This window comes from Somniosus microcephalus, unplaced genomic scaffold (genome assembly GCF_052327205.1).
Source record: "Somniosus microcephalus isolate GS21.2 unplaced genomic scaffold, FLI_Smic_1.0 scaffold1359, whole genome shotgun sequence".
NCBI lineage: Eukaryota > Metazoa > Chordata > Chondrichthyes > Squaliformes > Somniosidae > Somniosus > Somniosus microcephalus.
The window spans coordinates 15765-31614 of NW_028226546.1; the positions used below are offsets into that span (position 1 = coordinate 15765).

Genomic DNA, 15850 nt, shown 5'->3' on the forward strand with positions numbered 1-15850 from the left:
CAGGCCCATTCAGCTACTCGAGCCTGTTTCACAGGATCAGGAGGTGGCCATTCAGCTCCTCGTGCCTGTTACATAGGAACAGGAGAAGGCCAGTCAATCCATCAAGCCTGTTACACAGGAACAGGAGGAGGGAATACAGTCCCTCGAGCCTGTTACATAGGTAAAAGAGGAGGCCACTCTGCCCCTCAAGCCTGTTACACGGGAACAGGAGGAGGCCATTCAGCCCATCGAGCCTGTTACACGGGAACAGGAGGAGGCCAATCAGCCCCTCGAGCCTGTTACACAGGAAGAGGAGGATGCCATTCAGCCGCTCGAGCCTGTTACACAGGAACAGGAGGATGCCATTCAGCCCCTCGAGCCTGTTACACAGGAACAGGAGGAGGCCATTCAGCCCATGGAGCCTGTTACACAGGAACAGGAGGAGACCATTCAGCCTGTTACCTTAGGAACAGGAGGAGGCCCATTCAGCCCCTCGAGGCTGTTACACAGGAACAGGAGAAGGCCATTCAACATCTAGAGCCTGTTACATCAGGAAATGGAGGCGGCCCATTCAGCCCCTAGAGCCTGTTACCTTAGGAACATGAGGAGGCCCATTCAGCCCCTTGAGGCTGTTACACGGAAACAGGAGGAGGCCATTCAACCCCAAGACCCTGTTACACAGGAACAGGAGGAGACCATTCAGCCACTCGAGCCTATTACTAAGGAACAGGAGGAGGCCATTCAGCCCCTCGAACCTGTTACACAGGAACAGGAGGAGACCATTCAGCCACTCGAGCCTATTACTAAGGAACAGGAGGAGGCCATTCAGCCCCTCGAACCTGTTACACAGGAACAGGAGGGGACCATTCAGCCACTCGAGCCTGTTACACAGGAACAGGAGGCCATTCAGCCCCTCGAGCCAGTTACATTGGAACAGGAAGGGGCCATTTAGACCATCGAGCCTGTTACACAGGAACAGGAGGAGTCCATTCAGCCCATCGAGCCTGTTACACAGGAACAGAAGGAGGCCATTCAGCCCATCGAGCCTGTTACACAGGAAAAGGAGGAGGCCATGCAACCCATAGAGCCTGTTACATTAGGAAATGGAGGAGGCCCATTCAGCACTTGGAGCCTGTTACACAGGAACAGGAGGAGGCCATTCAGCACATCGTGCCTGTTACATAGAACAGGAGAAGGCCATTCAGCCCATCGAGCCTGTTACACAGGAACAGGAGGAGGCCTTTCAACCCCTCGAGCCTGTTACACAGGAACAGAGGGAGGCCATTCACCCCATGGAGCCTGTTACACAGGAATAGGAGGAGGCCACTCAGCCCCTCGAGCCAGTTACACAGGAACAGGAGGCGGCCATTCATCACCTGGAGCCTGTTACATAGGAACAGGAGGCCATTCAGCCCCTCGAGCCAGTTACACAGGAACAGGAAGGGGCCATTTAGACCATCGAGCCTGTTACACAGGAACAGGAGAAGGCCATTCAGCCCATCGAGCCTGTTACACAGGATCAGCAGAAGGCCCATTCAGCCCATCGAGCCTGTTACACAGGATCAGCAGGAGGCCCATTCAGCCCCTCGAGCCTGTTACACAAGAACAGGAGGAGACCATTCAGCCCATTGAGTCGGTTACACAGGAACAGGAGGAGGCCATTCAGCCCCTCGAACCAGATGCACAAGAACACGAGGAGGCCATTCAGTCCCTTGAGCCTGTTACACAGGAACAGGAGGAGGCCATTCAGCCCCTCAAAGCCAGTTACACAGGAACAGGAGGAGGTCATTCAGCTCATCGAGCCTGTTACACGGGAACAGGAGGAGGCCATTCAGCCGCTCGAGCCTGTTACACAGGAACAGGAGGATGCCATTCAGCCGCTCGAGCCTGTTACCTTAGGAACAGGAGGAGGCCATTCAACCGCAGGACCCTGTTACATTTGGAAATGGAGGAGGCCATTTAGCCACTCGAAGCCGTTAACATATGCAAAGGAGAAGGCCATTCAGCGCCTCGAGACTGTCACACAGGAACAGGAGGAGGCCATTCAGCCCCTCGAGCCAGTTACACAGGAACAGGAGGAGGCCATTCAGCAGATCGAGCCTGTTACACACGAACTGGAGTTGGCCATTCAGCCCCTCGAGCCTGTTACACAGGAACAGGGGCAGGCCCATTCAGCCACTCGAGCCTGTTGCACAGGATCAGGAGCTGGCCATTCAGCCACTCGTGCCTGTTACATAGGAACAGGAGAAGGCCAGTCAGTCCATCAAGCCTGTTACAGAGGAACAGGAGGAGGGAATACAGTAACTCGAGCCTGTTACATAGGTAAAAGAGGAGGGCACTCAGCCCCTCGAGACTGTTACACGGGAAAAGGAGGAGGCCATTCAGACCATCGAGCCTGTTACACGGGAACAGGAGGAGGCCAATCAGCCCCTCGAGCCTGTTACACAGGAACAGGAGGATGCCATTCAGCCCCTCGAGCCTGTTACACAGGAAAAGGAGGAGACCATTCAGCCCATGGAGCCTGTTACACAGGAACAGGAGAAGGCCATTCAACATCTAGAGCCTGTTACATCAGGAAATGGAGGCGGCCCATTCAGCCCCTAGAGCCTGTTGCCTTAGGAACAGGAGGAGGCCCATTCAGCCCCTCGAGGCTGTTACACGGGAACAGGAGGAGGCCATTCAACCCCAAGACCCTGTTACATTAGGAAATGGAGGAGGGAATACAGCCCCACAAGCCTGTTACATAGGTAAAATAGGAGGCCATTCAGCCCCTCGGGACTGTTACGCAGGAACAGGAGGAGGCCATTCAGCCCATTGAGCCTATTACACAGGAACAGGAAGAGGCCATTCAGCCCCTCGAGCCAGTTACACTGGAACAGGAGGAGGCCATTCAGCCCCTCGCGCCTGTTACACAGGAATAAAAGGAGGCCATTCAGCCCATGGATCCTGTTACACAGGAAAAGGAGGAGGCCATTCAACCCCTAGAGCCTGTTACATTAGGAAATGGAGGCGGCCCATTCAGCACCTGGAGCCTGTTACACAGGAACAGGAGGATGCCATTCAGCACATCGTGCCTGTTACATAGGAACAGGAGAAGGCCATTCAGCCCATCGAGCCTGTTACACAGGAACAGGAGGAGGACATTCAGCATTTCGAGGCTGTTACTCAGGAAAAGGAGGATGCCATTCAGCCCCTCGAGCCAGTTGCACAGGAACAGGAGGAGGCCATTCAGCACATCGAGTCTGTTACACAGGAACAGCAGGATGCCTTTCAGGCCCTTGAGCCTGTTACACAGGAACAGGAGGAGGCCATTCATCACCTGGAGCCTGTTACACAGGAAAAGGAGGAGGCCATTCAACCCCTAGAGCCTGTTAAATTAGGAAATGGAGGAGGCCCATTCAGCCCCTCAAGCCTGTTACCTTAGGAACAGGAGGAGGCCCATTCAGCCCCTCGAGCCTGTTACACAGTAACAGGAGGAGGCTATTCAGCCCCTCGAGCCTGTTACACAGAAACAGGAGGAGGCCATTCAGCCCCTCGAGCCAGTTACACAGGAACAGGAGGAGGCCATTCAGCCCATCGAGCCTGTTACACGGGAACAGGAGGAGGTCATTCAGCCCATCGAGCCTGTTATACAGGAACAGGAGGAGACCATTCAGCCCATGGAGCCTGTTACACAGGAACAGGAGGAGGCCATTCAACATCTAGAGCCTGATACATCAGGAAATGGAGGCGGCCCATTCAGCCCCTCGAGCCTGTTACACAGGAACAGGAGGAGTCCCATTCAGCCCCTCGATGCTGTTACCTTAGGAACAGGAGGAGGCCCATTCAGCCCCTCGAGGCTGTTACACGGGAACAGGAGGAGGCCATTCAACCCCAAGACCCTGTTACATTAGGAAATGGAGGAGGGAATACAGCCCCTCAAGCCTGTTACATAGGTAAAATAGGAGGCCATTCAGCCCCTCGGGACTGTTACGCAGGAACAGGAGGAGGCCATTCAGCCCATTGAGCCTATTACACAGGAACAGGAAGAGGCCATTCAGCCCCTCGAACCTGTTACACAGGAACAGGAGGAGACCATTCAGCCACTCGAGCCTCTTACTCAGGAACAGGAGGAGGCCATTCAGCCACTCGAGCCTGTTACACAGGAACAGGAGGAGGCCATTCAGCCCCTCGAGCCAGTTACATTGGAACAGGAAGGGGCCATTTAGACCATCGAGCCTGTTACACAGGAACAGCAGGAGGCCATTCAGCCCATCGAGACTGTTACACAGGAACAGGAGGCCATTCAGCCCATGGAGCCTGTTACACAGGAGCAGGAGAAGGCCATTCAACATCTAGAGCCTGTTACCTTAGGAACAGGAGGAGGCTCATTCAGCCCCTCAAGGCTGTTACACAGGAACATATTTATGCTAATATATATGTACAAATGTATGTTGAAATGTTTAAGTGTCCTAATCCAAATTGTACACTCTCGGGAGCCGCAAGCCTACATTTCGTTGTACTGCACTTGTGCACTAACAATGACAATAAAAGTTGATTTGATTTGATTTGAGGAGGAGGCCATTCATCACCTGGAGCCTGTTCCACAGGAAAAGGAGGAGGCCCATTCAGCCCCTCGAGCCTGTTATACAGTAACAGGAGGAGGATATTCAGCCTCTCGAGCCTGTTACACAGGAACAGGAGGAGGCCATTCAGTCCGTTGAGCCGGTTACGCAGGAACAGGAGGCCATTCAGCCCCTCGAGCCAGTTACGCAGGAACAGGAGGAGGCCATTCAGCAGATAGTGCCTGTTACACACGAACTGGAGGAGGCCATTCAGCCCCTCGAGCCTGTTACACAGGATCAGGAGGTGGCCATTCAGCCCATCGAGCCTGTTACACAGGAACAGGAGAAGGCCAGTCAGTCCATCGAGCCTGTTAGACAGGAACAGGAGGAGGGAGTACAGTCACTCGAGCCTGTTACATAGGTAAAAGGAGGCCACTCAGCCCCTCGAGCCTGTTATACGGGAAGAGGAGGATGCCATTCAGCCCCTCGAGCCTGTTACATAGGTAAAAGGAGGCCACTCAGCCCATCGAGCCTGTTACACAGGAGCAGGAGGATGCCATTCAGCCCCTCGAGCCTGTTACACAGGAGCAGGAGGAGGCCAGTCAGCCCATTGACCTTTTACACCGGAACAGGAGAAGGCCATTCAGCCCCTCGAGCCCGTTACACAGGTACAGGAGGAGGCCATTCAGCCCCTCGAGCCTGTTACATAGGACCAGGAGGTGGCCATTCAGCCCATGGAGCTTGTTACACAGGAACAGGAGGAGGCCACTCAGCCCCTCGAGCCAGTTACAAAGGAACAGGAGAAGGCCATTCATCACCTGGAGCCTGTTACACAGGAACAGGAGGCAATGCAATCCCTCGAGCCAGTTACACTGGAACAGGAAGGGGCCATTTAGACCATCGAGCCTGTTACACAGGAATAGGAGGAGGCCATTCAGCCCCTCGCACCTGTTACACAGGAACAGGAGGATGCCATTCAGGCCCTTGAGCCTGTTACACATGAACAGGAGGAGGCCATTCAGACCCTTGAGCCTGTTACACAGGAACAGGAGAGGGCCATTCAGCCCCTCGAGCCAGTTACACAGGAACAGGAGAGGGCCATTCATCACCTGGAGCCTGTAACACAGGAAAAGGAGGAGGCTGTTGAGATACCGTGGCAAACGTGGGAGTCGAGACCAGAGTTGGTGAAACACAACTGCTTTAATCAACCTCATGGCAAAGAGAAACTGGAAAAGCCCGCGCAACCACTTAAATACTCCCCAGACAGGAAATGCTCCCGGCAGCCTGTCCCTGCGGGAAACAAGTTGCTGGAGGAAAGGGCCCCCGGCTGGGGGCGTCTGCTTAAACTGTCCGTGCCGCCGTGAGCGGAATATGTCCAGTGGTGGCGTGTCGCAACAGAGCTCCCCCCAGAATCCGCTTAGGAGGAGTGGACGAGTCGTGACGGTGGTCTAATGGTTCTGCCGGTGCGGCTCTGAGTGGACGCCGGTCTAGTTGGTGGGGCCGGGCGGTTCGCCGCCGGCTGTGCTGGCTTGCTGGCGGGACGGCCTCTAGTTGGAGGTCGGGCCACGGGGACCTGTTCCCCTGGTTCTGTGTGTGCTGGTTTGAGCCGGTCGATGGAGACTGTGTCGACCCTGTCACCGAGTCGCAGCTTGAAGGCCTTGTCCCCGGTTTGTAGTACCTCGTACGGTCCGTCGTACGGGGGTCGCAGGGGTCCGCGGTGCGCGTCGTGTCGCACGAAGACGAAGCGTGCCTGCTGTAAGTTTGGCGGGACGTGAGGTGCGAGTTCGCCGTGTCAGTTGACCAGAAGTGGGGCGAACTGTTGAGCGGAAGAGAAAGAGTTGAGCCGCTGCTGTTCGGCCGACCAAGGCGTGGTAGCCTCCGGGAGGAATTCGCCTGGTACGCGCAGCGGTTGTCCGTAGACTAACTCCGCTGCCGAGGACTGGAGGTCTTCCTTGACCGCGGTGCGTAGGCCTAGTAGCACCCACGGTAGGCGGTCAGTCCAGGTACTGTCCTGCAGGCCGGCGCGGAGTGAGGCCTTGAGAGACCTGTGGAAACGTTCACACAGCCCATTGGCCTGCGGGTGGTACGCCGTGGTTCGGTGGAGCGTCACCCCGAGGTTGCGTGCTGTGGCCGTCCAGAGTTCGGAGGTGAACTGGGTGCCTCTGTCGGAGGTTATGTCGGCTGGTACGCTGAACCTTGCGACCCAGGTGTTAACGAACGCCCTGGCGATGTCGGCTGTGGTTGTGGAGGTCAGCGGCACTGCCTCAGGCCAGCGTGTGTAGCGGTCGACCATCGTGAGGAGATAAGTTTGGCCTTGCGATGGCGGCAGAGGACCGACGATGTCGATGTGTACGTGGTCGAAGCGGCGGCTGGGTACCTCAAAGTCTCCCAGGGGTGCTTTTATGTGCAGCTGTATCTTAGCCCATTGGCAGGCGAGGCAGGAGGTGGCCCAAGTCCGAACATCTTTGCTGAGGCCGCGCCAGACGAAGCGCTGGGAGAGGAGTTTGACGGGTGCGCGGGAACCCGGATGGGAGAGCCCGTGTAGCGCGTCGAAGATGCGGCGGCGCCAAGTTGCAGGGACGACCGGCCTGGGTTGGCCGAGTGAGACGTCGCAAGTGACTGCCGTGGCTTCGGGCCCGTGCGCGACCTTGGCTAGGCGTAGCCCTGGCAGGCTGGAAGCCGCCGAGAGGAGGTCTGGGTCCGTGAGCTGGGCTGCTGCTAGTTGCGCGTAGTCGACCGCGAGGTGATTCGCGTAGATGGCGGGACGGGAAAGGCAGTTGCGCTGGTAAGAGGACGCTTGAAATTTTTAAGGAGCGCAGCCTTCAGATGTTCGTACTTGCCTTCCACTGGTGGATCCTGCAGTGCTGCCCAAACCTTGGGGACTGTGGCGTAGGTGAGAGAGGCAACGAGGTAGTCGTACTTCGTGGCGTCGACTGTAATGTTTTTCATCCGGAATCTGGACTCGGCTTGAACGAACCAGGCCTCGGCCAGGTTCTCCCAAAAGTCCGGTAGCTTAACCATGACTGCGTTTGTATCCGCCATGCTAGCTTAGGATTCGTCCTGAGCGTCGGGGTCACCAGTGTTGGGATACCGCGGCAAACGTGGGAGTCGAGACCAGAGTTGGTGAAACACAACTGCTTTAATCAACCTCATGGCAAAGAGAAACTGGTAAAGCCTGCGCAACCACTTAAATACTCCCCAGACAGGAAGTGCTCCCGGCAGCCTGTCCCTGCGGGAAACAAGTTGCTGGAGGAAAGGGCCCTCGGCTGGGGCGTCTGCTTAAACTGTCCGTGCCGCCGTGAGCGGATTATGTCCAGTGGTGGCATGTCGCCACAAGGCCATTCAACCCCTAGAGCCTGTTACATTAGGAAATGGAGGAGGCCCATTCAGCCCGTCGAGCCTGTTACACAGTAACAGGAGGAGGCCATTCAGCCCCTCGAGCCTGTTACACGGGAACAGGAGGAGGCCATTCAGCCCCTCGAGCCTGTTACACGGGAACAGGAGGAGGCCATTCAGTCCATCGAGCCGGTTACGCAGGAACAGGAGGCCATTCAGCCCCTCGAGCCAGCTACACAGGAACAGGAGGAGGCCATTCAACAGATAGTGCCTGTTACACACGAACTGGAGGAGGCCATTCAGCCCCTCGAGCCTGTTACACAGGAACAGGAGCAGGCCCATTCAGCCACTCGAGCCTGTTACACAGGATCAGGAGGTGGCCATTCAGCCCATCAAGCCTGTTACACAGGAACAGGAGGAGGCCATTCAGCCCCTCATGCCTGTTACATAGGAACAGGAGGAGGCCATTCAGCCCTTCATGCCTGTTACATAGGAACAGGAGAAGGCCAGTCAGCCCCTCGAGCCTGTTACACGGGAACAGGAGGAGGCCATTCAGCCCATTGACCATTTACACAGGAACAGGAGATGGCCATTCAGACCCTCGAACCTGTTACACAGGAACAGGAGGAGACCATTCAGGCACTCAAGCCTATTACACAGGAACGGGAGGAGGCCATTCAGCCCCTCGAGCCCGTTACACAGGTACAGGAGGAGGCCATTCAGCCCCTCGAGCCTCTTAAACAGGATCAGGAGGAGGCCATTCAGCCACACGAGCCTGTTACATAGGACCAGGAGGTGGCCATTCAGCCCATCGAGCTTGTTACACAGGAACAGGAGGAGGCCATTCAGCCCCTCGAGCCAGTTACACAGGAACAGGAGAAGGCCATTCATCTCCTGGAGCCTGTTACACAGGAACAGGAGGCAATGCAACCCCTCGAGCCAGTTACACTGGAACAGGAAGGGGCCATTTAGACCATCAAGCCTGTTACACAGGAACAGGAGGAGGCCATTCAGCACATCGTGCCTGTTACATAGGAACAGGAGAATGCCATTCAGCCCATCGAGCCTGTTACACAGGAACAGGAGGAGGTCATTCAGCATTTCGAGGCTGTTACTCAGGAAAAGGAGGATGCCATTCAGCCCCTCAAGCCAGTTGCACTGGAACAGGAGGAGGCCATTCAGCACATCGAGTCTGTTACACAGGAACAGCAGGATGCCATTCAGGCCCTTGAGCCTGTCACACAGGAACAGGAGAGGGCCATTCAGGCCCTTGAGCCTGTCACACAGGAACAGGAGAGGGCCATTCAGGCCCTTGTGCCTGTTACACAGGAAATGGAGGAGGCCCATTCAGCCCCTCGAGCCTGTTACACAGGAACAGGAGGAGGCCATTCAACATCTAGAGCCTGATACATCAGGAAATGGAGGCGGCCCATTCAGCCCCTCGACCCTTTTACACAGGAACAGGAGGAGGCCCATTCAGCCCCTCGAGGCTGTTGCACGGGAACAGGAGGAGGCCATTCAGCCCATTGAGCCTATTACACAAGAACAGGAAGAGGCCATTCAGCCCCTCGAACCTGTTACACAGGAACAGGAGGAGACCATTCAGCCACTCGAGCCTCTTACTCAGGAACAGGAGAAGGCCATTTGTAATGATATCAGCAAATAGTGATGGTATTTGCCTGTTTGATTATGATGCCTTACCAGCATAATTGCATGTATTGATTATTTATGCCTGACCAGCAGAGGGCATGTGAGAGAGGCAGTTCAGTTTAGTTTTAGTTTCGTTTTAGATGGATCTCTAAGATGGTGTCTCCTGTAATGCTGTTAACTGAGTTGTAATACTTTAGATTAAAATGTCATTCTCTTTCATCGTTGTATCGTCATTGAACCCACAATACAAGTCGATACACCATTCAGCCCCTCGAACCTGTTAGACAGGAACAGGAGGCCATTCAGCCCCTCGAGCCAGTTACACTGGAACAGGAAGGGGCCATTTAGGCCATCAAGCCTGTTACACAGGAACAGGAGGAGGCCATTCAGTCCCTCGAGCCGGTTACACAGGAACAGGAGGCCATTCAGCCCGTGGATCCTGTTACACAGGAGCAGGAGAAGGCCATTCAACATCTAGAGCCTGTTACATCACGATATGGAGGCGGCCCATTCAGCCCCTAGAGCCTGTTACCTTAGGAACAGGAGGAGGCCCATTCAGCCCCTCGAGGCTGTTACACAGGAACAGGAGGAGGCCATTCAACCCCAAGACCCTGTTACATTAGGAAATGGAGGATGCCATTTAGCCACTCGAGACTTTTACATATGAAAAGGAGGAGGCCATTCAGCGCCTCGAGACTGTTACACAGGAACAGCAGAAGGCCATTCATCAACTGGACCCTGTTACACAAGAACAGGAGGAGGCCATTGAGCCCATCGAGCCTGTTTCACAGGAAAAGGTGGAGGCCACTCAGCCCCTCAAGCCAGTTACACAGGAACAGGAGGCGGCCATTCATCACCTGGAGCCAGTTACACAGGAACAGGAGGCCATTCAGCCCCTCGAGCCAGTTACACTGGAACAGGAAGGGGCCATTTAGGCCATCGAGCCTGTTACATTGGAACAGGAAGGGGCCATTTAGGCCATCGAGCCTGTTACATAGGAACAGGAGGAGGCCATTAAGTCCCTCGAGCCGGTTACACAGGAACAGGAGGCCATTCAGCCCATGGAGCCTGTTACACAGGAGCAGGAGAAGGCCATTCAACATCTAGAGCCTGTTACATCACGATATGGAGACGGCCCATTCAGCCCCTAGAGCCTGTTACTTTAGGAACAGGAGGAGGCCCATTCAGCCCCTCGAGCCGGTTACGCAGGAACAGGAGGCCATTCAGCCCCTCGAGCCAGTTACACAAGAACAGGAGGAGGCCATTCAGCAGATAGTGCCTGTTACACACGAACTGGAGGAGGCCATTCAGCCCCTCGAGCCTGTTACACAGGAACGGGAGCAGGCCCATTCAGCCACTCGAGCCTGTTACACAGGATCAGGAGGTGGCCAGTCAGCCCATCGAGCCTGTTAGACAGGAACAGGAAGGGGCCATTTAGCCCCTCGCGCCTGTTACACAGGAACAGAAAGAGGCCATTCAGCCCAGCGAGCCTGTTACACAGGAACAGGAGGAGGCCATTCAACCCCTAGAGCCTGTTACATTAGGAAATGGAGGAGGCCCATTCAGCCCCTCGAGCCTGTTACCTTAGGATCAGGAGGAGGCCCATTCAGCCCATTGAGTCTGTTACACAGGAACTGCAGGAGGCCGTTCAGCACTTCGAGCCTGTTACACAGGAACTGGAGGAGTCCTGTCAGCCCCTCGAGCCTGTTGCACAGGAACAGGAAGGTGCCATTTCGCCCATCGACCCTATTACACAGGAACAGGAGGAGGCCATTCAGCCCATCGAGCCTGTTACACAGGGACAGGAGGAGGCCATTCAGCCCATGGAGCCTGTTACACAGGAACAGGAGGAGGCCATTCAGCCCCAAGACCCTGTTACATTAGGAAATGGAGGATGCCATTTAGCCACTCGAGACTTTTACATATGAAAAGGAGGAGGCCATTCATCACCTGGAGCCTGTTACACAGGAACAGGAGGAGGCCCATTCAGCACCTCGAGCCTGTTACACAGTAACAGGAGGAGGCCATTCAGCCCATCGAGCCTGTTTCACAGGAAAAGGTGGAGGCCACTCAGCCCCTCAAGCCAGTTACACAGGAACAGGAGGCGGCCATTCATCACCTGGAGCCAGTTACACAGGAACAGGAGGCCATTCAGCCCCTCGAGCCAGTTACACTGGAACAGGAAGGGGCCATTTAGGCCATCGAGCCTGTTACATTGGAACAGGAAGGGGCCATTTAGGCCATCGAGCCTGTTACATAGGAACAGGAGGAGGCCATTAAGTCCCTCGAGCCGGTTACACAGGAACAGGAGGCCATTCAGCCCATGGAGCCTGTTACACAGGAGCAGGAGAAGGCCATTCAACATCTAGAGCCTGTTACATCACGATATGGAGACGGCCCATTCAGCCCCTAGAGCCTGTTACTTTAGGAACAGGAGGAGGCCCATTCAGCCCCTCGAGGCTGTTACACAGGAACAGGAGGAGGTCATTCATCACCTGGAGCCTGTTACACAGGAACAGGAGGAGGCCCATTCAGCACCTCGAGCCTGTTACACAGTAACAGGAGGAGGCCATTCAGCCCCTCGAGCCTGTTACGCAGGAACAGGAGGAGGTCATTCAGTCCGTCGAGCCGGTTACGCAGGAACAGGAGGCCATTCAGCCCCTCGAGCCAGTTACACAAGAACAGGAGGAGGCCATTCAGCAGATAGTGCCTGTTACACACGAACTGGAGGAGGCCATTCAGCCCCTCGAGCCTGTTACACAGGAACGGGAGCAGGCCCATTCAGCCACTCGAGCCTGTTACACAGGATCAGGAGGTGGCCAGTCAGCCCATCGAGCCTGTTAGACAGGAACAGGAAGGGGCCATTTAGCCCCTCGCGCCTGTTACACAGGAACAGAAAGAGGCCATTCAGCCCAGCGAGCCTGTTACACAGGAACAGGAGGAGGCCATTCAACCCCTAGAGCCTGTTACATTAGGAAATGGAGGAGGCCCATTCAGCCCCTCGAGCCTGTTACCTTAGGATCAGGAGGAGGCCCATTCAGCCCATTGAGTCTGTTACACAGGAACTGCAGGAGGCCGTTCAGCACTTCGAGCCTGTTACACAGGAACTGGAGGAGTCCTGTCAGCCCCTCGAGCCTGTTGCACAGGAACAGGAAGGTGCCATTTCGCCCATCGACCCTATTACACAGGAACAGGAGGAGGCCATTCAGCCCATCGAGCCTGTTACACAGGGACAGGAGGAGGCCATTCAGCCCATGGAGCCTGTTACACAGGAACAGGAGGAGGCCATTCAGCCCCTCGAGCCTCTTACATAGGTAAAAGAGGAGGCCATTCAGCCCCTCGAGCCTGTTACATTAGGAACAGGAGGGGCCCATTCAGCCCATCGAGCCTGTTACACAGGACCAGGAGGAGCCCATTAAGTACCTCAAGGTTGTTACACAGGAACAGGAGGAGGCCCATTCTGACACACGAGCCTGTTACACAGGAACAGGAGGAGGCCATTCAACCCCTAGAGCCTGTTACATTAGGAAATGGAGGAGGCCCATTCAGCCCCTCGAGCCTGTTACCTTAGGATCAGGAGGAGGCCCATTCAGCCCATTGAGTCTGTTACACAGGAACTGCAGGAGGCCTTTCAGCACTTCGAGCCTGTTACACAGGAACTGGAGGAGGCCTGTCAGCCCCTCGAGCCTGTTGCACAGGAACAGGAAGCGGCCATTCATCCCATTGATCCTGTTGCACGATAACAGGCGGAGGCCCATTCAGCCCCTCGAGCCTGTTACACTGGAACAGGAAGTGGCCATTCAGCCCCCCAAGCTTGTTACACTGGAACAGGAAGGTGCCATTTCGCCCATCGACCCTATTACACAGGAACAGGAGGAGGCCATTCAGCCCATCGAGCCTGTTACACAGGGACAGGAGGAGGCCATTCAGCCCATGGAGCCTGTTACACAGGAACAGGAGGAGGCCATTCAGCCCCTCGAGCCTCTTACATAGGTAAAAGAGGAGGCCATTCAGCCCCTCGAGCCTGTTACATTAGGAACAGGAGGGGCCCATTCAGCCCATCGAGCCTGTTACACAGGATCAGGAGGAGCCCATTAAGTACCTCAAGGTTGTTACACAGGAACAGGAGGAGGCCCATTCTGACACACGAGCCTGTTACACTGGAACAGGAAGGGGCCATTTAGCCCCTCGTGCCTGTTACACAGGAACGGAAGGAGGCCATTCAGCCCAGCGAGCCTGTTACACAGGAACAGGAGGAGGCCATTCAACCCCTAGAGCCTGTTACCTTAGGATCAGGAGGAGGCCCATTCAGCCCATTGAGTCTGTTACACAGGAACTGCAGGAGGCCATTCAGCACTTCGAGCCTGTTACACAGGAACTGGAGGAGGCCTGTCAGCCCCTCGAGCCTGTTGCACAGGAACAGGAAGCGGCCATTCATCCCATTGATCCTGTTACACGAGAACAGGCGGAGGCCCATTCAGCCCCTCGAGCCTGTTACACTGGAACAGGAAGTGGCTATTCAGCCCCCCAAGCCTGTTACACTGGAACAGGAAGGTGCCATTTTGCCCATCGACCCTATTACACAGGAACAGGAGGAGGCCATTCAGCCCATCGAGCCTGTTGCACAGGAACAGGAGGAGGCCATTCAGCCCATGGAGCCTGTTACACAGGAACAGGGGGAGGGAATACAGCCCCTCGAGCCTCTTGCATATGTGGTGTATGTAACCTGTTCCACCTTAAGAGAACTTAAGCCTGTTCCACCTTAAGAGATGTACTACTTTCTCTGGCTGCTGTATATGTAATACCGGTGGTGACCACACCGGTATATAAGCACTGTGTAGTAATATTGTATTCAGTATAGTCCCTACCTCCAACCAGTAAAGACCTGTTGAATTTACTCTTGTAGTCTGTGTAGTAATTATCACTATAACACACAGACTTAACAGTGGCGACGAGTCCAATTCTTACCCTGCGGCAGTTATTTCCACGGCGGCTTCGTCCACAGACAGGACGTCGAAGAGAGGTTTCCACCCTCATCACCCTACTGGAAGACACGTCGAGCGGCAGGCATCGAGAAACCGGAGTGCAGAAGACATCCTGACCTCGAAGCCTCCATCAGCGACTGTCAGCTTTCTTCTTCTACCTCGGTGGTGGGTAAGCCGGGCAGCGACGCGACAGAAAGTCAACCGCGTTGGCTGTACAGGCGGGGCTGGGAAGACGGAGGAATAAGGGCGGTGAGATCGATCGCGACCGGAGATAAGGGCCGGGCAGCTTTCGAGCGAGAGGCGCAGCGCGGGGACATCAATCGCGACCGGAGATAAGGGCCGCATTCGGGCTAAAAGGCGCAGCATCTGGGGAAACTGAAGGCGCGAGAGCCGCGGTGAAGCGGAGACAGCATCGGGGGACGGTTGAAGACCGCCAAGCGCGGGAAAACCGCCATTTTGTCGGCGGAGGACGACGACAAGAGCGGGAAGCCGCCATCTTGGATAACATAAAAATACAATAAATTGCAACGATGCCTAAACATGGGAACATTAATACCTTTGATAGTGACATCGAAGATTGGGCCATGTATGTAGAACGCATACAAAATTATTGTAAGGCAAATAAAATTCCTGATGCAGATAAAGCACTAACATTATTAAATTTAATGGGTGCGAAGACATACGGACAATTGAAACACTTGTTATCACCAGATGAACCGGCGGATAAGACGTTCGATGAGATTGTTACTGTCCTGAAAAATCATCTAAACCCCACGCCGCTGATGCTAGCAGAACGATTTAAATTTTACGACAGAAGGCAGCTGCAGAATGAAAGCAATGCTGAATATTTGATGGAATTATGTAAGCTAGCAAAATATTGTCAGTTTGGAACGGGACTGACAGAGGCACTACGAGATAAATTTGTGTGTGGTTTATTTAAACAGGATACACAAAAGCGACTGCTCAAGGAGAATGAGTTGACGCTTGAGAAGGCGGTCACTATGGCAGCAGCACACGAAGCCGCAGCGAGAGGCACGGCAGTAATGCAGCTACGGTCACCGGAACTCGGTACAAACAAATTGGGTTTGAGTTCTGTCAAATGTTATTGTTGTGGAAAGACAACGCACGATCAGAACCAGTGTTGGTTTAAAAACCAAGAATGCAGAACGTGTGGCAGGCTTGGCCACATAGCTAAAGTATGCTGGTCAGGAAAGAAGACCAGCAACAAAAAGTCACCGCAAGGAAAATACGCAAAGGTACACAAGGTGACAAAGAACAGTTTGACCGAACAGAAGTCAGATTCAGACGCTAGCAGTAATGAACTGGATAGCTTAAGAGTACACAGCGTTGGTAAGG

The 15850-nt window shown here is 54.8% G+C and overlaps 1 protein-coding gene across 1 annotated transcript; it reads left to right on the top strand.

Moving 5' to 3' along the window:
- Positions 1-3923: 3923 nt before the first annotated feature.
- On the top strand, positions 3924-13502 carry LOC147080636 (uncharacterized; the record flags this gene model as incomplete). Its single annotated transcript, XM_085981143.1, has 13 exons — positions 3924-4054; positions 8155-8235; positions 9284-9414; positions 10059-10101; positions 10688-10727; positions 10809-10893; positions 11063-11087; positions 11466-11532; positions 11950-11992; positions 12035-12119; positions 12243-12324; positions 13133-13181; positions 13341-13502. Coding segments are annotated over 13 exons (1024 nt in total), but the record flags the coding sequence as incomplete, so codon positions are not given.
- Positions 13503-15850: the final 2348 nt, after the last annotated feature.